Raw genomic sequence first — 26,862 nt, 5'->3', positions numbered from 1 at the left:
TTTTAAGGTTAATTGTATGTGTAGTTCCCATTTGAAATCACTGCCACTACAGACATGATTAAATTTAAGTCTGTATATAGTTGTCTTTCTGGGTTAAAGGTGTCATGCAGAATATTTGTTCTTGAAGAAATAACCTGGATGATTTCTTTCTTCTAGAAAGTCTCAAAAGAGAAATTAACTACAAAAGATTTATGCATCTGTCTGGTTGTTCTGTCCTCCACTTGTTTATTCTTCACTGCTATGGTTAACCTTCACAAAATCACTTAATCTACCACCCAACAGTTCTGGATACTTACGTGCACATCTGTTATACGTGGGATGCTTTACCTACTCTGATGTGACAGCTTTTCCAGCATTTTGTTTCCAGCAGGTTGAAAAACTGATAAGTGGATTGGATGGTTACTTTTGTATTAGCTGTTTATTTACCAAGAAGGCATGTAAAGAGTTCCTCTGTTATGTCAGCACCTTTCACACCACTGTTTAAGGTTAGAATTTTATTTTTTTTAATACCATCTGTAATGGTTTGCTGTAACTTGCTGTTTTCTTGAAGGCTTCTGGATAATTTCACTTTTCCCTCTGTCATTTCCCTTGTACCCATCCAGCAGCATGCAGCCCCCTGCATCTTTAAGCCCCTCCAGTCATATGACTCCAGTATTACATTTGGTCTGGTTTTTTTTTTTTTTGTTTGTTTGTTTGTTTTTGTGACAGTATCTATTGTTAAATGATTCATAAATTGCTTTTTGTTTTTATGTGTATAACTGTAATGTTAAGGAGATTTTTACTTCACCTTTACTATAACACCTATAGAAATTTATTGGAAATGGATAGAATTACAACTTTTTGCTGCAGATCTATTTGACCAGTTAATATAAACATGTAAATATCATAGTCCATTACTGTAGACACTAATCCGGGTGCTCTCCTGCTGAAACAAATGTTGATTCTAATAGGATTCTGCTCATTTAGGAATTGCACAATTTAATTCTCTGTCCATTCTGTTAATGTCAGTAATGATGCTTCTTGACAACTTTTTAAAAGCTGTGTGTGAATATTGCCCTATATTGTGTGCGAATATTACCATATAGTCACCATATATTACCATACCTTCATTTACGATTGTTATGAAGTAGAGCCCTTTTCTTTAGGATGACTTTAGCTGACTGTATTCTTAACTTCAGACTCTCATCAACTGCTCCACCCCAGTACCTATCAACTAGCTCTTTCTCAGCTGCCCTAAAGCAACTGGAGGCTGGGTTGCTGTGCTGCCATACAATATACACAGCTGTGTTGAAACACAAGGCATTCTCTTGGCTGTCTTACCTGGGCAGGGAGCAGCCATGGTTCTACTGTTAGCACAGAGTATGGAAGTGGCAGTCGAAATCAAGGGTGCCAGAATCAGAGCCATCTCTTTGTAGTACCCAGTGTAGTTGAACAAGGATGAAGGAAGGCTGAAACTTGCTCTTTAAGGGAATATTTGAGCCCGGGTTGTGATGGTCACTGCCCTGGAAGCAGTTAAGCCAGACAAAGAACATCTGGGACTCTTAGTTCTGCACAGTTCTTCATAATCCCTCATAATACAGGCTTTGTCTTAACAGCCACAGTACAGTCCTTACAGATGATAATTTACTAAATGAGGGAAGATGCAGCCAGGGTAAGAGCATGCCTGTAGGCATTGCGTTGAATCAAGGGAATGGTTATGTGAAGCAACAAAAGTAACCCCTGGAAATTTTGTACAAGAATGTGGAGATGCTGGGGTATATATCTGTAAGTTTCTCTTTGGTCTGGCAAGTCTTGTCTGTGGCAAGCTCTTTCCTGCTTTATTCTCTGTTCTTAACAGAAAGAAAGCAATTGTCTGACTGGAGAACCTAAGGTAGCAGGAGAGATATCATTGCAATGAACCCCTGTGTTGATGCAGGTCCAGCTTGTTCAGTTGAGTGAGCAGTTTGCTATGCATAGGGCATCTGTTGGAATTGGGTACTTGAGTCTCTGTCTCAGCTGGCAGTGTTTTCTTTTAGGATTAGGAAGAGCAGTAAGCTGTGGTCACCAGAAGAGAGACACTGGGAAGCAAAAACTGGCTTAGTAAGAAAGTGTACGCGAAGTGTACCACCAAGGCCTTAAGTGTTTTTTTGCTGGTATAATTAGGAACACTATTGGACTTCTTTGAGGGAAGAGATAAATTGGAGGTGGGATACCGAAGCACAAAGAGATGAAAAATAAGAATTATAAATGCTATTTTTGTTGTATTGTGTTGTAGAAGTTACAGTCAGAGGCCAGGATGTCAGAGTGCAGAACAAAGTGATGAACTATGTTAGTTCAGAGTCAGAATGATAATGTTTTAGGTAGCAAGCAGTAGCAAATAAGGCTTTGATATTATTATATTGTTCTGATTTCATTACTTGAGTCCCACAGAAATATCCTCGCTGCTGCTGGAGAGCAGGTTTCCTGTGTATCAACAGAAGATTAAGAGCCATCTGCATGGAGATGCTGTGTGTCTGCACTTCTGCTGGCTCTTTAATCATTGAAGACACACTGTCATGCTTCCCAGGGCCAACACCCTCTTATAACCACTGACTACCTTTGCGGCTTCTCACAGAACAGACAGTGTTGGTAACACAGAAGCCTTTTCACTACCTTATGTTTTTGCTCCCAGTCCCACTGATCTGGTAGGAGCTCTTTGTTCTTACTTGTCTCTTGTCTGTCTAGCCACACTTTTTCCTTGTTCAGGTTGTATAGTGCAGTAATGCTCTATTTTCAAGTATTTAAATCAGTAACGTCAAGGGGAGCTGTTTCCCTGCAGCTTTAGTTTACTCTGAAGCTGAACGGAATGAGAATGAGAGCCATGACTTAACTCCTCGTCATTTCATACAGGCTACTTGGGACCGGTGAAGCATGTCTCTGGCCTTTTTCCTTACATACCCGGCATGTTTGGCTGAATTGCAAATATTGTCAGCGGAACTGTTGTTTCATAGGCTTACTTGGTATTAATTTGTGCTTAACTGTAAGGCAGGCAGAGATATTCTGGGGGCCAACATGCTCTAGACATACCCCCCCTCCTTCTCCCTAAGGGAAAAAGAAATTAGCCTAGAGAGCAGAAACATTTCTTTGTTACTTTCGTCTCTTGGTATTTTCTGGCCCTGTTCCTTCCAATATTTCCTTTGAAATGATCTCACCAGATATATCCAGAACATACCAATTGATTGGTATGTTTTGATTCTCTCTCTTAGTTTTTAATTGCTGGGAGGTTTCTTCCTCTTGGGCATAAGCCTAAGCCACCACTTTTCCCCAGCTCTTTTCAGTGCTTGGGCAACTGTCATAGCCTTCTTGCTTCTTGATACCTTGCCATTGCCTGAAAGAGAGCTTCTTTAGCATGGGCTTCGGCCTGTGTTGTGTCTGAAATCTAATTTCTATGTATCTTGCTAGTTGCCACTAAAAACAATATTGCTGTGGCAAGAAACTGTACAGAATGACCTTGTCCTAATGGGTTGTGTGCCAGAAAAGAAAGCTGGAACAGTGAAATTGGACTTTAGCACAGCTCAAAGTTTTGAATCATTTGATTTAAACAAAACAAAACCATTTTAACATGGAAATTCTAAGCTTGCTTTGTGTAAGAATGTTGTGTTATTTTGTCAGTTTTTCACAACCTATCCTAACACCCAAGTCAGCTGAGTTGTATTAAGAATTTGCACAGATTTAATCCACTGAGTTGTTGAGCAGATAGAATCCCATGAGTCTTTCATAAGAATTTCATACTGCTTTCCTTAAAAAGAAAATACGTCAGTGGAGTCTTTAACATATAGCACAAAAGTCTTCTTTTACACTGCAGTACTTCAGACTTTAATACCCAAAGGGTTAGAAAACACATAATGATTTGGAGTGCAAAGTTGCTAATCAGATTTTTTTTCAATATAAAAACTAAAAATGTATGAATTCTAAATTGTTTATTTAGTGTAAATGTAATTGATTCCAAAATTTAGAAGTATATATTAAAACTTATAATCTGAATTATTTTGAAGCAGGCATTATCATGCTGGAATTTTTTTGCAGCCAACTTAGAAATCCCAGAAAAATAAGGTTTGCATGGAAAGTTCTTGGCAGATCTCTCTTGGAACAGTACAAACTAAACTGCTTAACAAGGAGGCATTCATTATTTCTGTCTTGCTACCCTCTGTTATTGTGGAGTCACCAGCTGTAAGGTTACTGGCATCCTTGATTTTTTCTAATAAAAAGCATAGGGAGCAGTCATTCAAGTGTGGTAGTGAGAGATCTGTCACATTTTTTAGGCTCACTTTCTTTTTAATAGCTGCCATGCTTTATCAACCTGAGCTAATGCATCGCCTGCATGTTCTCACAGCAAACAAAGTTTAGGAAACTAGTTGAATTTCAGGACAAATCTGTGGTTTATTCTTCAGAGCTTCATGGTCCTGCAACCTGTGATTAAACAGCGTGTCAACTTAGGGCCACAATGTGCGAGAAGTGGAGGTTTGTCTGTTTAGTGTTTGTAACTAATTGATAAATACTAATAAATGGTTCATAGAAGCAAAAGCTCAAGAGAGAGTTAAAGGGTTTATTTTCTTGAGCATTTAGTGATATATTCTCCTCTTTTTTGGTAACCTTGAATACTATAGTCTTATATAATTGCTGTTTATTAGTATTTCCACTGATTCGGTCCTTTCAAGGCCTCAGCTTTATCACACCTTAACTGTATTTGCTGTTATGTGTAGTCTAAAAGAGACAACATTCTCTTTTATGCAGTAAAGCTTAATTACACATTACTGAGTTTAGATACATCCCATAAGATAACAGTTCTTCAGTTTTATGTTTTCATATTTAATAGTGTTCTTCCTTGCTGAGCTGTGTAAGAATTACATTTATGTGAAAAATCCATACGATATCCAATATTTGGTACAGTGCCATTCTCTGATCAGAGGAGCCAAGCTATGTTCCGAGAGTGTCTTCACTGGACTTAGAGAGGATGGAGTGGAAGCTGTTTTCAAATTCAGAGTTTTCAAATTCAAGAGTAATTTCTACTTCTTAGGTTTGGATTTGAGGGGATATTCTGAGTTAATGTGCTGGTACCAGCAAGTGCGGAGTTAGCTGAACTTGAACTCGGAGCTCAGTTGTTTTGTCTGAACTGGGTTTCTTAGAAGAATGTAAATAAGAACAACCTGAGAAACCTGTAATTAGAGCCAAGCTTTGACACGGTATGTGTTCAGAGATGGACTACTAAGGCCCAGGGTGAAGTTAGTTTTCGACTTACACAGATTGCTCCTTTTCTTGTTTACCCAGTCCATCTTCAGACTGATCCATGGGGCTTTGGTATTCTCAGATTGGGATGTAGCATAAAACGTTTTACTTCCTTACATACTAGGCACTTTATGCCAGGAAATAGGTATAAATAACTCCAAGACTTGCTGTTCAGTGCTGTTACTCTGTCATTCTTTAATCTCTGCTTTTGTGTTTTGTAGGATGACTGTTACACATGTATGCATACAGTAGCATTTGTCTGGGAGGGCAGTTCATCTTTGCCATGTGTGAATATCCAAGTGCGAGGATAAATTTAGGTAAATGATCACATTAATGGTAATTATTTGTATGGATGAAGCAAGAAAAATAAATGAGCAAATTGAAATATTGGAATTTTAAGGTATGCTTTCACACATTACACAGGTGTTTTAACTCCATAAAATCTGAGTAGTGCATTGGTTCTGTAATGACTCAATTGTGGCATTTTTAGCTATATTGAAATACATTTTTAGAAAAAATAAATAAGTTCTACTACATGGGAAACTATCTTATTTCATCTTTGCATAGAAATATTTAGAAAATTATTATATGAAGAACTAAAGGGGCAGAACTATATTTGAAGTCTTAGTTAAATGACACTGAATCATTTCTAGCGCTAACAGTGCTATATAATGCAAACCATTTGTCCACTATAAAATTGTTTTTCCATTTCAAATTTCAGCATGGTAGCTTTCTGTTGATAGGTTCTACATGGAGTTAGGTGTTGTCCATACTGGTGCAGCTGGCATAAACACTATATTGTGTATTCTGGCTATTAGGACAGAAATGTAATGCCGCTAAGGCCACATCCAGATTACTTTTTTGCCACTATGTTATTTGCTACAGCTAATGAAAACCATGGCCTCACAGGTGATAGGAAAACAAACAAACAAACCTTTGGGCAAATAGTTATACATTATTTAGTAAAGAGGAACTGGCAGGAGGCTCTAGCCCTGCTTTTCTAGCTTCTCAAATTTATGCATATGGTGTTTATGAAAAAAGTTATGGGAAAAAAATGAGTGTTAGCCATAGCAAATGTTAACAGTTGTTTTGCTCATTCTTTTCTCCGCATAAGAGAAGGAAACAGGAAAGAAACACTTCTAGGGAAGGAGCAGTGAAAATGATGCACGTATTTTGGAGATAAATGAAAGTAATAAAATGTTTTCCTTTTGAACTCTGGTACACTTTTCTGTTAAAAAGTCATGGACAAATGGTCGGCTCAGTGACCAAGTATCTATATTGCAATAAAATGCTTTTGGAAGGGATTTTAGCTGAAGATGTAAATTTATTTAGGTAAATTAAGTCACAATTACTTCATCCTCTGTTTTGCTTGGAAGTCATGTACAAAGTATTTAGCACGTGACAAATATTTCTGCTAGTGAAAAGAATGCCAAATAAGTTACAGGTCTGCAAAATGAACGTCAGAGGTCTTCACAGTGAGTCAGTGGAAAAAATTATCCCTGAAGTGTATTTATTTTTTAATTGAACTATTAAGACTGCATTGAATACTCTGTGTACAGGGTGACATTTTAGATTTTAAAAATCTGTAGGCTAGAGCCCAACAGTAACAGTCACACTGAGCGGTAGTGGAGGCTGACATAAAGGAAGCTTTTGAGACTTGAATCCTAGAGCTGTGTAGCCACCTAGCCAGCCGCCAGCAGAAAGTACAGGCGCTGGAAGGCTCCTCTGTTTTATAACAGCTGCCACTGGCTTCCAAAGCGAGGAGTGGCAGCTGGCAGTCAGCAGCAAAGACATCCTGAATTTGCCTTCTACCCTGGCAGCAGTGAAATGGCTTTTTTAGATTCATTTAGAGCCTTTCTGTGCCCTCTAATAATTTCTGTGTGAAGGATTCAACTAGGCCTTCATGCGTAGGCAGAATAGGACCAAACGTAATGTAGGGAAATAAGGTTAAACCCAATGATTAATATTGCCATAGATTTTAAACAAGACCGGTAAAAAGTCTAGTTTCTAGCATCTCCCTTGCATGTTTCCCAGTGCATTCTTAGTCCAGCGATTTCTATTTTCAAAACTAGTAATGCTGGTAAGAGCTTTAGTGATGTAATGGACATTTATTATCCAGTTATTCAAAAAGCTTATAATGGATTTTTTTTTCAGCCTTCCACAGTAATGGATCATAACTCTCCCTGTAATGCAAATGCAACATACCAGAGCATAAACTCTTAAGTTTATTGTAGTCGCTGGTTAACAAGAAACGTCTTCATCTGTTAGGAAGCGATATGGTTGGAAAAGGTTTATTGAGGAGGAAGGTGGAAATGCAGGTCATCTACCTTTGGTAGAATACTTCTGTGGATCTACGTTAGTGTAACAGTCACATAATGAAAAAACATGAATAAAAGTTTAGTCAAGCCACCTAAGGAACTGTACATTGTAATAGTTGGATCTGTAACATTAATAGAGGAAAAATAATTGATCACAGAAAAAAAAGCCAAGCTGAGAGACCCAGAAGCAGTGTGTTTAATGTTTTGTAAACATGACATTTAGAACTCTAAAACAACAAGCAGTAAATGAAATAAAAAAAGAAACAATAAGTAAAACAAAAATACAAATAGCAGAAATAGGTGATGATTACTGCTTCTCATCTGGCAGGCTTAGCACAGAAAAATCAATACATTCTGTACCTGTGGGAATCGGGCTTTCAATGCCAGAGCTTCACGGTAGGACTGCTGTTTGCTTTTTAAAAACAAACAAACCCACAGCTCAGTAATATATTTTAAGTATTCAGATTTAAATAGACTTGTATTAATTCCAGTTTTACTGCAGATTTCTGCAGAGACTAGTGTCAACGAGTATCTCCTTAGAAAGTGGCTATTCAAACAAAGAATGCTCAGGAAGCCTAAAAATCGTAGTACAAGCTTTCTTTTACTGATTACTTACTTTTAACAAGTTTAGGAGTTGCCTGTTTGCATTAAGTAAAATTAAAAAAAAAATCTGGGCCTCAAAATAAATGTAGTGTGTTAAATGTCAGTACTACATCAGGACAATTTATATGAATATTAGCAGAATTGACTAGTTAATGGCTAGCTACCATTGTTTATTTTTAGATTATCTAGATTTTTCCTGTGTGGTTGCTTCAAAGCTGTAATTCAGAAACCAGTGGAGTCATTGACTCACTGATTCATTCAGTCAAAGAACTATTCATTAAGTGTGCTTTGGCTTTGAGCTGCTGTTGACAACCTTACCTACAAACCTGCAAAGTGGCTTCTAAATCCCTAAACACGAAAGAAACAAACAAAAAAAGAGTTTTGTAGCATCAGGTTGAGCAGACAAACGGCCAGTCCCCAGGTAAACGTGTGTTTGATTCCATGTGGTCTGAATGGAAAGGCAGCCTCCTTCCTCTTCCCCCAGCCAGCAGATGTTTTGTTAACACCACATATAGGTGCTGTGGCATGTGCTTTTTTTTTTTTTTTTAATTCCAGGGAATCATTCTGTAAGTGGCATCATTGTAAATTTCTTGCTCTTTATCCTGATACATAGGATACATACAGAGACAATTAAAATAATATCATAAAGAAAACCCAAGATACCACTCTTGATGGTGAAAACCCAAGATACCACCCTTCTTTTGAGGCAAGATTTAATTTTTAGATTTGTCAGTACTGCCACTTCCCACTTGAGGGAGTGATGTGTTAGGCTCTATTTTGACACTAATTTGAGTCCATTCTCAGTATGTTTACCTACACTGGGAGTTCACTCCATTTGGAAGATGCAGGCTTTGCATGAGGATATTTTGGCTACAAAGAAAACTAAAAATGTACCGTATTAAAACATTTTGGACACTTCCCTTTTGGGGTGTATTTATCTGTTAATCAGACCCTGTAGGGAACTTGTGAATACCCTTCTTGCCAGATTCTTGGCAAGATGCCTACAGGTTGTGTTCTGGTAGAGGTTTTAATTAATAGGGGTCGCTCTGGCAGGTATCACTGTGGAGAGCTGAGGCATATGCTACAGCTAAGCAGCTCTTTGAAATGCTTGTGATACCATCTCTGATTTAGTATGTACAACACCTGTTTCTTCTGAACATGCCTGGGAATAGAGGGATTTTAGTCTCCTGATTTAATCCAGTCTTGTGTTACTGAATTATTTATTGTTTACAAGTGATGCAAAAAGTTGGTTCGCACTTCTTTTATAGAACGGCTGTGAGATGTTAGAAACTGTAGGGCAAAGTATCTGGTATTAACTTGAGGGCAGGAATCCAAGATGCCACACTTGCTTTCTGCGTATTTGATATGGAAGCCATGAATGAACATGGAAAAATCTTTTTGGTATGATTTAAAATAGACCAAAAAGTGGGATCCTTTAATGTTGGTAATTTGTGCTTGAATGAGTTTTCATTTTTTGCCTTTTTGTCTGTAGTGAATATCTTCACTATTTCAACAGAAAATTGTATACATTTATTAATTGAAATTATCTGTTGTGGTAAATCTATGTCAGTATGTATTAGTTCGTTTGCACGTGTGGGTTTGTGTGTGCTCTATTACATTGCTATAGCATTAACTCCTAATATTTGTTTAAGAAGTTACTCTGAAGAGTCATATTAATTAGATAAGGGGTGTATTTGGACAGGGATTTTTAATAACAATACTTGATGGATTTCTAGTAACCACACATGATAATTTTTGTAGCAGCTATTGTACTGTAACACATGAAGCATAGACTGTGATGCTCATTTCACTGCTAAGACAAGGCGATTGTAAATTTTTAGTGCTTTAAAAAATAAGTGTGACTACACAAAATCCAGATGCTAGTACTATTTTTTTAACATGACCTGGAAACCTTAAGATTTTCCATAAAGATATCCCTGGATAAATTGTGCAGAATATGCGTAAATGATTGTCCTAATTATCAATGGCTTTCTAACAGGACTTAAAACCAACTTAGTTCAGCAAGCATTTGAACTAACTAGTTTTCAGGAGGAAGGATACCAAGACAAAACTCCCCTAGGATTTTTAAGAGTATCTTATCTGGGCATATTTTGTACAATATGGTGAACACTAGAAGTACAAAACTTGAAGTTCAAAATTTTATTTAGATGTCATTAGCAGCATCAAGAGCTGGAAGAAGGGGAATGAGATTTGCCAAGGTTATCTATTCTTATATTTTTCAGCATTCTTTTTTAAGCTTGGGAAAGTGACAGGAATAGAACGTGTATTATCAACAGTCAAGGCAGGTTTTCTGTTTGGACAAGCTCAATTCATGTTACATTTATAATTGTGTGTTATATAACAATGGTGTTAAAAATGCAACATAATATGTGCATCTCCAAAATTATGATTAAAAAAAAAAAGTACCCAATCAGAAAGTATTCATTATTAACCAGTGTTCTCGTGAAACAAATACGGTGTTGAGCAAAAACTGCAAGTCATGCATCCAAAAATGAATCATGGAATACACCCACCAGCTACATTATTCCTTCTGCACTTTGCAGCTCACAACGTCAGGAATATGCACTATGAACAAAACCAATAAGGAGCTGTACTATGTGTGGTTAGTATTAGCTAATCTTAGGAGTTTGGGTGTAATTGAAGTGACAACTTTTCTCTCATGGCAGGTTGAGGCAGAATGGTAGCTTTCTGCAAAACAAAACAGCGATTTTACTACTATAAAAAGTTATTTTAATGTTCTTTATATTCACTTGTTTCCATTAGGCTAACATTTCTGTCACAGAAATCTACTGTTAGCAAAGTAGAAACAGCTGATACACCAAATAAAACATCCCGTATGTATATGGTCTTTATAGAATACGAAACATATTGAATATTGTTGAAATATTGGTCTTTATTTAGCAAATGATGTTTTGAATTTCTGGAAAGGACTGCTCAAAAATGGAAGTAAGAACAGGAAATTAGTCCATGTTAGAAGCTTTCTGGGAGAGAAAAGAGGAAAAAGTGCAGAGGAATGACAAAGGCTGAATTAGGGAAAGGTGGAGATTTTCAGGCAATGAAGAATGCAAGGAATGTGGGTAAAGAGTGTCTTGACAGCTTTTTCGGTTCTATAAATGCCTATTTAATCTTTCCAATATCTTAATGGTGTCCTCTACTTGCACCAGTTAATTAAAAATCCCTCACAGACCAAAACCTCCCATTTGCACAAACTTAACCTTGCTGCTGCGAGAAGTCCACCACAGAGGAATCCGGCATAGTGTAGGACAAGCTGCTGTTTAAGTGGGACTGGATTATCAAAGGTACAGAGCACTGCAGCCAGCTGCTGCTGGTGTGTCTCACCTGCCCACCTGCCTCAGCTTTGTGTGAGTGTTTTAACCCTGTTCACACTGGCTCCTCTGGTCCTCTCGACTGCCACAACACAGTTTGCAGAGGGGCTGCCAGCATTTATAGGCTCTGCTAGCAGGAAGGCAGTGGTGGTGGTCACCAACAAAAGCAATTTCTGAAGGCTGCTGCTGCCCTTCTGCGAAATGTGATAAATTCTGGTGTTCCCCATTGTGATGTAGCAACAGGATAAGTAAGGTGTGCTTATTTATTACTGAAAATAAAAAAGTAATTTCCTTGATCGCCATATATGAACAGCTCTATCATGCCCTTGCACCTGTTTTAAGTGGGTAAATACACGTACTAGGAATTTATTTAGCATACTTTGCGCCTCCATCGCATGCAGTAATGTGTTCTGCAAATAACTTGGTATATGTCCGCAGCACCTCATGCCGTAAACACGGGCCGGCCAGCCCCGAAGCAGGCAAACACCGTTCCCTCCACCGCGGAGCCGAGCGGGAGGCCGCCCTGGCTCGGTGCGGCGCAGCTCACTCGGGCCAGGCCTCGTACAGGGGCCTGGCCGCCCCTCCGGGGAGCGCAGAGCCCAGACGGGCCGCTCCCTCGGGCCTCCCGGGGCCCGCCGGCCCTCGCCTCCCTTCCCTCAGCTCGCCCCGGCCGCGCCCTCCCGGCGCCCTCCCCGCCGCCGCCATTTTGTGAGGGGAGGCGGGCGGGCGGCCGCCGGCGGGGCGGGAGGCGGTGTCGTTGCTCCGGCGGCGGGGAGGAGGAGGAGGAGGCGGAGGCGGCGGGCTCCCCCTGGCAGCACGGAGGTGGGGGTGCGGGCAGGGCGGTGGGGGCGGTCATGGGTGCGCGCCGGCTCCCTCGCCCCTACGGTGGGTGGCTGCTGCCCCGGGAGGAGGGCAGCGGGGCTTCCCGGCGCTGCAGGGCTGGCGGTCTGCCGTGGCGCCGGCCCTGCCCCTGCCCTGCTCCTCGGCAGGCCCGCAGCAGCTTCCCGGCGCTGTGGGAGCGCGCTGGGCCTGCGAGGAGCGCGGTTCGTGGCGAGCCTGGCGTGCTGCTGCCTCCTAATGTCACCCAGGCGGGTACCGGGCGCGTCAGGAGGGCTGCTGGGGGCAGCTTTCATCCCTTAAAAAGTTAAAAACGAGCAACAAGCGGTGGGATTTGGCTCCTAGTCCGACAGCGAGGGGGGAGCGGCCTTCCCCGAGTCACCCGGGATCGCCCCGTGTGTCCTGCCTGTGAGCTCCGGGCGGCAGAGTTTTAGCTAATCGGGCGTTGCTGATGGTTCTTCGTCGTTCAGAATTGCCTTGAATCACACAGGGAAAAAAAGCTCTCTGTAAACACAGAGGTAGTTTTCCGTTCTTTTAGAAAACTGATGTACAAAGAAGCTGGCAGATTGGTATGCATGGCATGATTCATAAAGAATAAAGTTACAGTATTTTTTACTTTGCTTATGGATTGTACTGTACCGAATGATCATTGAGAACATCTGACATTTTCGAGGTCAAGTTTCAGAATACAAAGTTACAATTATTTATGGACAATTAATTCAGCTTCCTGTATTACAGGAGGGGCTTAGCAAATCGGTCATGTAGGTCTTTGCTTTCTTTGATGTCCTGGACAAACAGAGCTGGACCCCAAGAGGAACTCAAAGTTTACAGCTTTACCAAATTTGGGTTAACTTTGAAAGGGACACCAAAAGTAGTGATCTTGGGAGGGTGTCGTGCTAAATTTCACGTCAGTTTCAAGATTGATGATTTTGTTTGTTTTTAACAATTTTCTAAACTAAACTAGAACGCATGTTTTGTTTCTATGTGTCATTTTGGAAACAAAACTCTCCAAGCATTTAAATATGACTAACTAAATTTGTAGATAGTGAAAATCAAAGTTTTTTTTTTTTTATATACTACCAGAAGCTGGGTGGATGTCTGTTTTGTTCCGTGCTTCCACTTTGTTTTAAAGTATTACTTTACATTATATCAACATTGCAAAGACCAAAATCATTTTTTAAAGGATGCAGTTTCTACAACTTGTTGAGGATTAAGGGTTGATTTCTAGGTTTGAAAATTTATTTCTTCAACTTTGCACCTTTCTCAATGATAATAGTTTCTAACATCTAACGATTTTCTTTCTACTGCACAGAAGCATGTTTTTGCCAAGATCTGTTAAAGTCAAGAGGAGTGCTGATGAGGACAAAAGTTGTACAGCTAAGAAAAATAAGTTGTCTTCTGGAGGATCTTTGTTAGAGGAGAATGCTGAGCTCCAAGACTGTAAATCAGTTACAACAGAAACTTCTGCTTCAAGATGCAATCCGAATGAAGTTGTGCAAGAATGCACAGACCCTGTAGCTATTCCATCAAATCTCGGTTTGGGTAATACTTTGGGAAAGGACAACCAAAATACCAATGAAGATAGCTCTTTGGAAGAGCCCATAAAATCCTTCAGCAAATCCCAGCGTTGGGCAGAGCCTGGAGAACCTGTATGTGTTGTCTGTGGTCGCTATGGAGAGTATATCTGCGATAAAACGGATGAAGATATTTGTAGCCTGGAGTGTAAAGCCAAACACCTTCTACAAGTTCAAGAGAAGGAGAAAAAGCTGAAATCTGATCAACCTACAAAAGCAGAATCTCAAGCAGAAACTGACCTGCTTAATACACCTTATTTCTACAAAGATCACTCCTTTATTTTAGGTTTGCAAGATGAGCAGGTTGAGAACCTTAAACTGCAATTAGGTATTGCAGTCCAGGGCCAGCAAGTTCCAAGACCTATTATAGAGTTTGAACACTGTGGTTTTCCTGAAACTTTAAACAGCAATTTAAAGAATTCTGGTTATGAAGTCCCAACTCCCATCCAAATGCAAATGATCCCTGTTGGTCTGTTAGGGAGGGATATTGTGGCTAGCGCAGACACAGGCTCAGGAAAAACAGCGGCCTTCCTACTCCCTGTTATTATGAAGGTTTTAAAAGAGGTAATAAAACTGCGTGTATTTAGATAAAGTGGTTTGCAACTTTGTCTCCAGGATTCTCAGTGTAGTTGAGAATGTAATTGCAGTTTTTTTTTAATTGAAAATCGTTTATTTATTTTATTTTTGACTGATGAGCATTGGTTCTTGGGGGGGGCGGAGTGGTCTGTTGATTATTTTTAATGACTTTGAATGTTTTTTCACCTCGGTCAGGAGCTAAATCATCTCCATTAATATTACTTAATATATGGTTTCCGCTTGTTAACTACTTGAATCTGTAGTTGGTAACTACATTTTGAGGTGAACTTCCTAAATGACTTAAAATAGAAAATGCAAATGATTCCAGGTACTCTACAAGTAGTTGTTGCTAGATTTTAATGCGTCAGGTGACTGAAAAATTTTTGACATTTATATGATTCCTTGGAGTAATTTGTGTTGAAATAGTTTTAGCTGACCATCAAGTAACTACAGGAATTTAGGGTAATATAATTCCCCAAATCATCTGGTTTTACAAAGAGCTTGTAATATCAGAGGGGAGAAAGCAGTTAAGAAAAAGTTTGCATCAGAAGAATTTGAATTTATGATGAGAAATAATAGCAAATAGTATTCTGTACCTTGTATATTAGTTCACTATTGCTTTAGTGGCTTTATTCAAAAAGTGCTGAATTAGAATATATTTGAAAATTCTATACCTTATTCTAATAGATGATTTGGACTGTTTAGATGTCCAAGTCATTTAAAATATATATATATATACATATATAAAATTCAAAAAATTTAACTCTTTTAATCTTCAAAGTACTATATCATTAGGGATTATACAGAAGCACTTATCAACAGGAGTATTATACTCTAGTATCTGTTCTGTCTGATTATCATTAAAATTTGCATGACAGTTTTATTCTTATAATGGTGTGCACAAAATTGGATTCTCAATGATCAGTATTTTACTACAAGATCTCTTTAATTCTCCCTCTTCGGGATATGCGTTCATGTACTTGGCAAGAAAAGATTTTGTTTGTTTAAAATAATTTTCATTTTGATGTAACAGAGCGTTGAGGCATTAAGAACATAATGGTAATCTGGTTACGAGATAATATTTGACAGTTCCTGTCTTTTCTTCATCTACTTAGAAATCTTTTTTGTGTGGTGGTAAGTTTTCAGTTATTTCCAACTAGGCAGCAGTGTTCAATTTAACCAAGTTCTTCTGGATGCAAGTCTTTAACTATGTAGTTTCTCTGATAATGCAGCAAGAAAGGAATAACCTGCTTCTGTTGGTCGTTTGTAGATATTCCAGTTGAAGAATAGAAAGAAACAAATAATGATCCAGAAAAATACGGTTCCTGTAATATCAAGGCTTCTAGAAACTTTTTTTGTAGTCTCTCTAGATTCAGCTAACGTCCTGTATTTTGAGTTCATGTGGAATTTATGATGAATTTCTGTTGTAAATTCAGTGCAGTAACTAAAATACAAAACTAAACAAACAAAAACAAAAACAAAATCCCGTCAGGTTTCTTTGTTTCTGGCCCTTCTTTATTGTCAGGAAGCTATTCTAACAGTGCACTTATGCATTATTTTTTGTTTTCAGAAGTTGAGTAATTGAGGGGTAGACTTCCTTGGTATGTATTGTTTCAGGTATAATCCCTTTCTATATTCTGTCTTCAGATCACACAGAAAGGATATTAGCAGTCTAATTGTATCTGCAGTAGCTGCACTATATATTTTGTATTTTAGTTTTCTGAGATGTAATCTTGAAAGCTTTTAACCTAAAAATTAAAGCAATTCTGAGTTCAACAGATTTCCTACCTCCCCCTCCTTTATAGGCAGAAACTCCATCTGCCCTTATTTTGGCACCGACACGAGAATTAGCAATTCAGATAGAGAGACAAGCTAAAGAACTGATGGCTGGTTTACCAAACATGAGGACAGTTCTCCTGGTAGGAGGTTTACCACTGCCACCACAGCTTCATCGTCTCAAGCAAAGTGTGAAGGTAAGAACTATGGTGGGGAAAGGTCCTTTGGAGAGTTGTGTTTCCATGATATTCACAGCAAAGAAAAATGTTACCGTTGACATACATACAAAGATGCGGAGTTTTTCCTAAGTAAGTGTAAACTACTAAAACAGTTCTTAACTACTGAAATTTTTACAACAATACATTTTTACATTTTACATCAAACATATAGTAGCTTTTTCGGTTTTGAAAAAGATTTGCGCATAACATTCCACTTTCAGGGACTGAAACATGCCATTTTATTAGTCAAAGAGTTGTAGTTTACAGCAAAAATAGTTCTTTTTAATGTAGATTACGTTGCTGGTATGTAGACATTACCATTAGAGTACTAAAAATCCGTTTCCTTTTAAGTCTTCATAATTCATGACGTTATCTATAGAAGTTTCTGGAGTTATTTGAACATAAGTAATTTCACTAATTATTGCCCTTCTCACCTTAGTGCTGTAACTTTATAGTTTTTCTAGGACAATCATCTCTCCTTTAAGGGAATTTTTAACTCTCCTGTTATTGTCTTTTTTTTTTTTTTAAGGTTATAATAGCAACACCTGGAAGACTTCTAGAGATTTTAAAGCAAAATTCTGTTCAACTTCATGGCATAAAAATTGTCGTAGTGGATGAAGTAAGTTTTTAGTTATTAAGGCTATATTGCCTATGCAGAGGTCCTTGAAGAGTCACTGTGGGTGCCTAGTCAAAATGATTAAACGTAAAGAATGCTTGCTATAAAGATAAAATATATGTCTTATGAGACAATTTCATTTTAACTATTTCAAATGCGTTTGAACAATGTATATTGTTTTGGCTTCAAAGGACTTGCATACCTGACAGCTAGGATAATACTGCTAGACCATTGTGAACCAGTTATTTTTAATTTTCCCATGGTAGCTTTTCTTCTAACTCAAAGTACTCCACATTTGGATTATTACATGCTGATCATACACATTATGGTTCCCCTCTGAATTTGAGCTCAGGATTTTGCTCTTTATTGAGGAGTCTGGTACAGATCTAGTATTTTTCACTCAGGTGGACACCTTGTTAAAAATGGGTTTCCAGCAGCAAGTGCTGGATATTTTGGAAGACATCTCTCATGATCATCAAACCATACTGGTGTCAGCCACAATTCCAGTGGGCATTGAACACCTAGCAAATCAGCTTCTGCACGATTTTGTAAGAATAACAGTTGGAGAAAAGAATCGACCATGTTCCAATGTTCGCCAGATTATTTTGTGGGTAGAAGAACCCTCTAAAAAGAAGAAACTGTTTGAAATTCTAAACGTAAGTGTAATAAATATTTTTCTCATATGACAACTTATAAAAATGCTTGTGTGTCTTTACAAAGCTCTGTTAGGTTTTCATCTTTAATTCTGATTGGTATGTAGTGAGGAGGTGGAATGATGTTGAACATTTAAGTGCACTAGCTATTTCAGTAGTGCTGCAATGCAAGAACTGTAGTGGCAATTTTAGGAATTACTCCAGCCCTGTCACTCACACCTCCTTTTCTGCAGTGAGCTGAGTTAAAAAAGGCAATTTTGATACTTCTGTGATTCACAGAATGGCACCTCAAAGATTTGCACTGGTTATATGGGAATAGAGGAGGAACAGGATTTTCTTAAACTGTCTTAGCTGCTTTATGGCATAGGAGTGGTTTGTCATTTTAAAGATCGTGGGGAAAAAAAAACAGTGAAAAAGTATTTTTTTTTTTCTTGAATCTTCTTTGTATGGATAATGCAGACCTTAATTTCATATGAATATTTTATGAGTGCTTTGGGGAGGGTGGATTCTTGGCTGAGGTTATGCAAGAAATAAATAAGAATTTTTAATTGAACCTCAGAACTTAAAGGAAGTCAGAATTATTATGTAGCTTTTTTTTTTTTTCAAAAAGGTTTCAGACTTCTAGAAAGTGTATCTATTAAGAGAAATTTCGGTTCTGACTTTACAAATAATTATATGTTTATAATGTACAAATTTGTGTAGTTTCATGGCTGGCATCTTTTTCCTTCTTACCTAGAATGTAAGAATATTTATTCATCTAAAAGTGTTGTTACTATTAGTTATAATCAGTAGAGATTATCCAAGTTTCTGATGATGAGCGGCAAACTGTTGCAGTACCTTCTTCTATAAACTGTTTTATTTTACAGGATAAGAAACTCTTCAAGCCTCCAGTGTTGGTATTCGTGGACTGCAAGTTAGGAGCAGATCTGTTGAGTGATGCTGTTCATAAGATTACAGGACTACAGTGTACATCTATGCATTCTGAAAAGTCTCAGGTGGAAAGAACAGCCACATTACAGGTTTGCGCCTCATAAAGTACAGTGGTTTTGATAGATTTAAAATGGCCAATGTTGTTTTAAAGGTGGCATAGTTTGAATGAGTTACATCATAATTTACTGCTTTTCTGCAGTAAAACCTGGAGTATTGCTGGGGGAGAAAGGGAAGATGGATGGGACCAGGCAAAACTACAGATGAGACCATTTTAAATGTAGATATATACTGGACACTACTATTTCCTGGGTTATTTGCTTTGAAACAGGAATTTGAAGATGCATTTAACCTTAACTGATGCTTTCTTATTAGTGTTGTGGTTTTGGTCTCTCTCTAGCTCTTCATAAATGATACTCCTGTTTAAATCAAGAATACAAGGGGGCCATTCTTTCTTCCACAATGGAACAAAATTGTTGGTCATCGTTACATCCAACATACAGATTTGTACATTCTCATCACCACTATCCCCTGTGCCTTAACAGATATATAGATACTGTCTTCCTTTTCCACGGGCCTCTCTCAATTCCCAAAATGTCCGTAAGAACCAGCAGTGACTTAGGCCCCATCTGTTAAAGTGGTCACTCAGGACAGGAGAAGTAGCTTGGATTGCTGTATTCACTCAAATCCTTGTGAGGTTAGCTCTTTGTTGCATCTGCAGTGTCTTCCTACACCATACAACTTAGAATACCGATTAGTTTTACCCGTCTCCTTGAGGCACACACTGGGTATCTCCATCTTTATACATCAACCACCAAATGTACCCAGGTCCTTGAGCAAAGCCAACCCCACAAATAGGTTTGTGTTTTCCTAAAGGAGGAGCCACCCACAGTGCCTTCCCTCACCACTTCCCTGTGTTTACTGCAGGGAATTTCTCTTCCAACTGTGTGTAAGAGCTCAGTGTTATACCACAAATGTATGAGTAACTATAGCCTATGCTTGGATGCGTTTGAAATACAGGTAAAAAATAGTAATTTTTGTTTTTCTTCCCTTGCCAGGGATTGCTTCAAGAAAAATATGAAGTAATAGTAAGTACTGGAGTTCTTGGACGAGGGCTTGACCTTGTCAATGTCAAATTGGTAGTAAATTTTGACATGCCTTCAAGTATGGATGAATATGTACATCAGGTAAAAATAAAAAATATTGTATTAGTTATTTGTCAAAGCATTATTTGAAAAGTATCCTGAAATATGACATTCACCTTTGGAAACTTAAATTGAGATGCAAACATAAAGATAATGTTTATCTTCATTAGATTGTCTTTATAGGAAAGTGGCTTGACTGTCTTATATGTCTTTTATGCAAGTTACTAAAAATTCAGAACACTGTTCTTGCATCTCCTATGTTGCCAACAGCTAGAACATTGTTCTTAGATTACGTAGAATTGTTTGCAACATTATTCTTCCAGCTTTGTACTCTCTTTTGTAATTGTATACATATGTAGAAACCAAAGTTTACCATGTATATATATGGTTTCTACATTTATGTGTAGAAACCAAAGCTTACCATTGAAGAAAGGCCAAACGCCTCTTTCTGCTGCAGCTGATCTGCAGTGTGGGGTATGCATGTAATAACAACAGAGGAGGTTGATCTTCCTTTTCATTCCCTCTTCCTACTTCAGTATCTCCTCTGTCTGATCCAGTATCTCCTTTGTCTGATTTTTTGTGTTATGTGCCTGAGGATTTCCTGTTTAAAAATGTTTTGTGAGTTGTGTGTATTTACGTATGTGTACTAGCAGGTCATGAGAACTGATTACTACCCTCTTGGCATTCTTGAAGCCACTGTACTCTAAAACTCTGTGTACAGTTTTAAGGACATCGCTACAAGAAAAAACAACCAAAACCAAAGTGGAGCAAATCCAAAGTCAGGGGGTGGTGCACATGATACATGAAGAGTGGTGAGGGAGCTGTGCTTGTGTGGGCTGGAGAAGAAAAGGCTAAGGGGAGATTTAATTGCTGTCTTCCATTTGGTAATGGGTGGTTACAGAGGAGACAGAGACAGACTATTCTTGGAGATGTACTGTGAAAGAATGAGAAATAACTTGCTGCAAGAGAGATTCTGACCTGATGAAAGGGAACGATGGTTTTCATAAAGAGAGTGGTCAGGCAGTGGAACAAATTGCCCAGAGTGGTTGTGGGACCTCTGTCCTTCGAGACACTGACAACTCAGGAGGATGAGGCCCTGAGCAACAAGATCTAACTTGGAAGTTATCCCTGTTCTGAATAGAAGTCCTCCTAATCTACAGTACTCCGTGTTACTAACTGCAGCATATCTCTCTGGCTTTTTATTATCTTTCTGTTTAGGTTTCAAGCAAGTAGTAAATAAAAATGGTCTTTCCTCACATCAGAATTATGCCAGTACTAAAATCCTATTTCTTCTTGTAAATAAAGAGTCTTAGATTCTTCTCTAAATTTTAAAGCACTTTGGATAATACTGAGAAATAATTTTAAGTCACAAGAACATTGAAAGTAAAGTTTTTTTTTTTTAAATGGTAATATTTGCACATATCCTACTTGATATGAGATACAGGTGTGTGACATTTATTATAAGCATGTGATTGCCTATATAGGCTGTATCATGCATTTCAGTATCAGTATTGGACTTCTGGTATGCCCCATAAGCAAGTGATAATTTTAGGTGCATTTCAATTAAAGCTTCAGATGTCCCGAATTTAGGAAGTGAGTGTATCAAATCTTTGTATTTAGGGGATGAGATAAAGAAGTTCGGCCTTGTTCAGCAACTAACGTAGGTGACACCTAAACCTGTTTTACAATAGGAAATAAAGGAGGTATGGAAGAAATCCATTTGATATTGATAACTTAAACTGAGTTTTTGCTTTTTCAGGTTGGAAGAGCAGGGAGGCTGGGTCACAGTGGAACTGCAATAACTTTTATCAATAACAACAGCAAGAAACTCTTCTGGGATGTTGTGAAGAGAGTAAAACCAACAGGCACCATTCTTCCCCCACAGCTGCTTAATTCCCCATATCTTCATGACCAAAAGAGGAGGGAACAACAGAGACTTAAACAGTTACAGAATAGTCTTGTAACAGGAGATAATATTATGGACATCATTAGGAAACATGACAAAAATAATTCTCAGAGGTAACAAAGACATAAGTATATTTGTAATTATAATGGAAGTGTGAAAAAAATAAACACTGAATTATGATGTCTTGTATATTGCCTTCTTATAAGGAATTTACATATTCATTTTTTAAGGAGTCTAATTTTTATATTATCTTTATTTAGAAATACAAAATACTGTAGAAAATACTTTAGAAATACAAAATACTTGTAATAGAAGTAGTGCCTAATTAAACTATTTTATGGAAACCTTTTTTTCAAAACCAGTAGTCTTTTGTCTTAAAGCATAAATGGAGAAGATACTCTTCATCTTGTTATAATATTTCTAAATAATCACTTCAGACTTCCGAAGAAACATTCTCCTGGTAATTTTTATGTCATTATGCTAAGTTAAGATCTTTGTAAAGGACACCTTTTGCGCAAAAGGAATAGAAAAAAGGTGGCAGATGAGTCTCTGAAAACAAGCCCTGAAGCTCTTCCTTTTAGTTTACATAAAAGCTTCCGCTGAGAACATCTCTTCCTAATCTTCAGGATGGTCACTGGAGGTCTGTTATGAATGTATATACAGGTTTTGTTTGTAAACAGTAATGACTTTTCAAAAAGAAAATTTAGTTTCACCTTTATTGCCTACAAACCAGTCCTGTTCAAGCACTTTTGCAATAGTAGAAATACTTGGTTGTTAGTATAACTTCATTGTAGAGGAATAGGGTAAACTGCTTAAGTAAGAACTTAGAGTTTTTTTTCCATGAAAGATGATAGTTAATATATAACTGATGGCATTTACTTATTTGCTACTCATTTAAGTGTAACTCTTGGTAGTCCCTGGCACCAGCTGCTCTTTTTTCTTCCGGGAAAACAGACTAATACTCTATCAAGGTAACATTACTTTTAGTGTTACTACTTTATTTTTATTTTATTTATTTATTTTTTTCTTTTAGGCTGAGGCTAAGAACTTATTTTTTTCAGCCGTTTCTTCCTGCCTTACTACGTCCTTTTCTGGCAGACAGCCCTCCCAGGTAGTTAGGTGGTAGCTCTAGGCGTTGTATGTCTGCTGTTTGGCCAAAGGACAGCGGTGTGAGAGGATGTCTTTGGTATCAAGCTCATGTTTAAAAGCTTCGTGGCTGGTTTTGTTTTGTTTTGAATCCCCCCTCCCCTGGCTGGAGCTAAAAAGAGCAGGTATGACCTGCTGCAGGACAGGGCACAGACTTTGGCACATCTTCAGCAGGGGTGTGTTGTGTAAGCGCCAGCCCCTGCTGTGGTTGCTGATGAGAAATAAGGTGCTTGCTGGAATTTTTACGGTTTTCTAGGCGCTGTTGCTACTCCTGTAACGTAGTCTGATTGGGCGAGCGCAGCTCAGGGCTTGAACTTGAGTCCTTGCTTTGCCTTTTGTCTCCCTCTGCTGGACTTTTCAACCCCTTTTTCCCTATTAATTACTTGTACGGTATTCATAAGCATAGCTGCTCCGTAAAGCGGGAGCAGCTCCCTTTATTTCTCGGGCTGTCCCTCTCGTTCCTCCCGCCTTCCAACGGGGGAGGCCGGGGCCGGGGAGCCCCGGGGCCCCTTCCCGGCCCCGTCCCCGCCCCGCCGGGGCCGGCAGCCGGCAGCCGGCAGCAGCCAATCCCCGCCCGCCCGCCGCATTCAAACGGGGCCGAGGCGAGCGCGGGCGGCGGCCGGTGCGCGGTGAGGCGGGGACGGGGCTGGGGCCGGGGCCGGGCTCGGCTCCCTCACGGCGCCCGGGGCAGCCCGCGGGGGGCCGGGGCCTCGGGGGCGGCGGCGGTCCCCGAGGGGGGTCCCTGAGGGGAGCGGGCCTGCTGCTGAGGGGGCGGGCGGGGCTGCGAACCTGGTCAGTATTTTAGTGTTCTCAAGGCACAGCTATATGAACAGAGAGAGGGGAAATTTGTTGTTCCGGTGTTTATTTTAAAGCTGGATTGAAGTGCCAGAAAGCACTGGAACGATTCCTGGGTTCTACCCGTGCTTATTTACGGACCGCTGGGGGTAACGACAAAGCGGCCGCAGCGCTGGGCACCGCAGCCGTGGCTTCCTGTGGCACGGGGGTGAGGAAACAAACGCGCTCGGAAACGCTTCACGCTTCCCCTGCAACTTTCGAACGCTAAAAGCTCTGTGTGTAGTCAGGGTAGGCAGAAGTGAACGGAACCGCATTCAGTTCTGAGCGTGCTCCGAAAGCCATAATTTCAGAGCTCAGCATTAAAAAAAACTTCTGTTGAAGCAGTGGTTAGATTGCTGCTTTGACGTACTTGCTTTCCTTTTTTTCCACGTGACCATTCACTTTTTTATATCAACGGTGTATGCAGTTTTTAAAGGATCTCAAGGCAGATGATTTAACATTGATTTTTAATGGCACCTGACAAGTCTGCAGAGGTGTTGGTGTCACACCTATAGCAACCCAATGACTGCTATGCATATGCAACAATGAAAGGGTGTTTTTCTATACGGATTGTTTCTCATCTTTTCTACGTTTAAAAATTTGGAAAGTTATATCCATACGCTCTTTACAATTTTTCTTCAATCTGTTAAGTTAGTTATTTTTTGCTTTAGCTATGCGTACATATATGTATAATATGGTGATCTAAAATAAGTTCTAAGCATATTCTATTAGGTGTCTTTATTACCTATCTTATTCTTACACTGTCTTTCATATATAAGAATACTGAAAAAAATCTGTTCTTTGTGTTTGCAGCTTTCCTAGCCCCTGTTAATAATTTTGTTATTCTGTTGTTGTCTGTTAGTTGTCAAGCACCATAAGTGTACGTAGTTCTGAGTGAATGGAGGCATGAATTTGAATTCTCTTTACTTGGGAATCATTGGAAGTCATTTGGAACAAATGTCCATGGTCATCTTTGTTACTAAATAATTATAGATTGTTCTTTGTATTAAATGGTGCTGCTTCATGATGTTTCTGAAGCAAATCAGAGAATTCAATAAATGGAATCAAATAGCCTACTGTGGGTGGAGATGGTTATTCAAGTATAGAATGACATTTTTTCTTTTTTTTTTTTTTTTTAAAGTGCTGTAGGTGAAATGGGGACACTAATTGTTGTTAATGTTTGGGAACGTATATTTACTGCAGAATATGTAAGGAGCTCTTCATGCCCTGACATATACCTCATGTCTGTCATAAGCATAAAATTTTTGCTTTGTTTATCCAGGTTCAGTGAGAAGAAGCAATGAGATATAATCCTCTAGGAAAGCTGTTGTATTTGTTATAATCCTAATGTTAACTTGCTTGAAGACAAAATGCCTATTTACACGGTTCCTGCAAGAAATCACTCAGAGGCACAATGTACTACCACTTTTCAGAAGATTTCTTCACAAAATGCTCTTACCAGCAGCAAAATATCTGGGCAGCAACTGACATCACAGATGTCAGGAAAAGAAAAAGATGATCTTCTTTCATCGTCTCAGAATAAGACTGAGGAAGTAAATAGGACCTATGTGATTTCAGCCTGTAATAATGCAGATGACGCATCAATTACATTGAAGCCTCAGGACAGATTAACACTCCAGAGGAGAACTAGAGTAAGCAAAAAATCGGTGTCCAGTAGTGAACAATCGGATAACAACATAATACAGACCATAGAAAATACACAAACCAGCAAAAGACTTACTCTACAGAGGCGTGTGAAGACTGGCTCTGTGGAGAAGAGTAAAATTAATTGGAATGCTGTGCCTGGAATAGAAAATAATGACTTTGCTGCAGAAAGAAATAACAAGACTCCGCTTCGACCAAATATTAGTAATAATGATACTTGTTATGTTAATCCAAGCTGTAAGTTAGCTGAGGGTCAGTCAAATACGAAGATGCATTTTAACCTGAACAGCAAGGACTTGTTTGGCAATGTTGAAAATGACAAGTGCACACATGTAAAATGTAAGACAAGCACTGCTGACTCAAAACTTCAAAATGAAGCTCATAAATCAGAGCAATTAATTACCTCAAAGAATATTAATAGGATATCAGGAGAACAACTGAATGAAAAAGGTGACATAAATAAGCTAGAGGGAAAGCAAAGGTTACAACACTTAATGATAAAGCATAACAGTTTGGAAAGGCCAAGGACACCAACAAAAGGTTCAACAGAAGGATTTAAGCTTACACCAAAGAACAGCACATTTCAGGATCAGTCATCTCTATCGGCTTCAAATAAACGAACACTTCATCCTCCAGTGGTGTCAAAAAAGAAAACCAGTGTCTCTAGCTCTCCTCCTGTGAGTAGAAGTGCAAAAGCAAAAGAGAATGTAGAAATGCTAGCTGAGAACAGTAGCACTGAGAAAGATGTTTTCAAAGTGGAAAACAGCAAAGTGACTGTAGCTGTGCGTGTACGGCCTTTCAGTAACAGGTTTGTATCTTGGACTTGTTTCTGATGCTACATAATACCTTCTTTAGTGTATGTACGTTTCTGTTTTATTTTCTGAATTGTTTGTTTTTCATTTGCGAAATAAGGATATAATATATACTTTAAAATTAGCAAGTATTTTAACGTCAAGGTGAAGATTTTAAGAGGTTGAATTCATTTCATGGTAGCTTGGGACTATGCTTTAAATAGTCATTAACTAAAGTACTTGAGCTTGAATGCTTTTTATGTTTATCAGACAGGTCTGTTTTTAAACAGCGATTACCCAACTTTTTATTTTCATAAGGCGATTGATTGAAATTACTAACTTAAAGAACGTAGCTTATGCTTTTTATTTTTTAATTGTGTTTTTTCTTCTGTTCAGAGAGAAAAATGAAAACTCACTTCCTGTAGTCTCCATGAGTGGCTCAGAGACAGCTGTACGAAATCCAAGCACAAACCAAGTTTACAACTTCAGTTATGACTTCTCTTTCTGGTCTTTTGACAAGTGTCATCCTAATTTTGCAAGCCAAGCAATGATTTATAAAACTTTGGCACTGCCGCTCCTAGAAAGAGCTTTTGAGGGATATAACACTTGTCTTTTTGCTTATGGGCAAACTGGTTCTGGAAAATCATACACGTAAGTTCCTAAAAGTAATTGTTAAAATTCTGCAG

At 38.7% G+C, this 26,862-nt stretch overlaps 2 protein-coding genes across 12 annotated transcripts in view; both read left to right on the top strand.

The window, feature by feature from the left end:
* Nucleotides 1–25,140, top strand: part of DDX59 (DEAD-box helicase 59) — a 30,149-nt gene extending 5,009 nt beyond the window's left edge. For 2 of the 11 annotated variants that reach the window (XM_080602186.1, XM_080602184.1), the window contains 9 exons: nucleotides 5,466–5,561; nucleotides 13,662–14,487; nucleotides 16,305–16,472; nucleotides 17,023–17,112; nucleotides 17,514–17,765; nucleotides 18,629–18,781; nucleotides 19,748–19,876; nucleotides 21,594–21,853; nucleotides 25,003–25,140. In XM_080602186.1, the coding sequence (XP_080458312.1) occupies nucleotides 13,666–14,487; nucleotides 16,305–16,472; nucleotides 17,023–17,112; nucleotides 17,514–17,765; nucleotides 18,629–18,781; nucleotides 19,748–19,876; nucleotides 21,594–21,853; nucleotides 25,003–25,024 (1,896 nt within the window). In that variant the 5' untranslated portion in view covers nucleotides 5,466–5,561; nucleotides 13,662–13,665 and the 3' untranslated portion in view covers nucleotides 25,025–25,140. The other 9 variants (XM_080602182.1, XM_080602181.1, XM_080602185.1 and 6 more) reach the window with 8 other exon arrangements.
* Nucleotides 25,091–26,862, top strand: part of KIF14 (kinesin family member 14) — a gene marked incomplete at its 5' end in the record, with an annotated part of 60,389 nt that continues 58,617 nt past the window's right edge. The window contains 2 exons of the mRNA XM_080602164.1: nucleotides 25,091–26,193; nucleotides 26,573–26,827. Of these exons, the coding sequence (XP_080458290.1) occupies nucleotides 25,091–26,193; nucleotides 26,573–26,827 (1,358 nt within the window). The remainder of the gene's footprint in view (nucleotides 26,194–26,572; nucleotides 26,828–26,862) is intronic.

This window comes from Anser brachyrhynchus (genome assembly GCF_964034855.1).
Source record: "Anser brachyrhynchus genome assembly, chromosome: 8".
Classification (NCBI taxonomy): Eukaryota; Metazoa; Chordata; class Aves; order Anseriformes; family Anatidae; genus Anser; species Anser brachyrhynchus.
The sequence above is the reverse complement of the archived record's forward strand: the minus strand, read 5'-3'. Positions and strand labels throughout refer to the sequence as shown.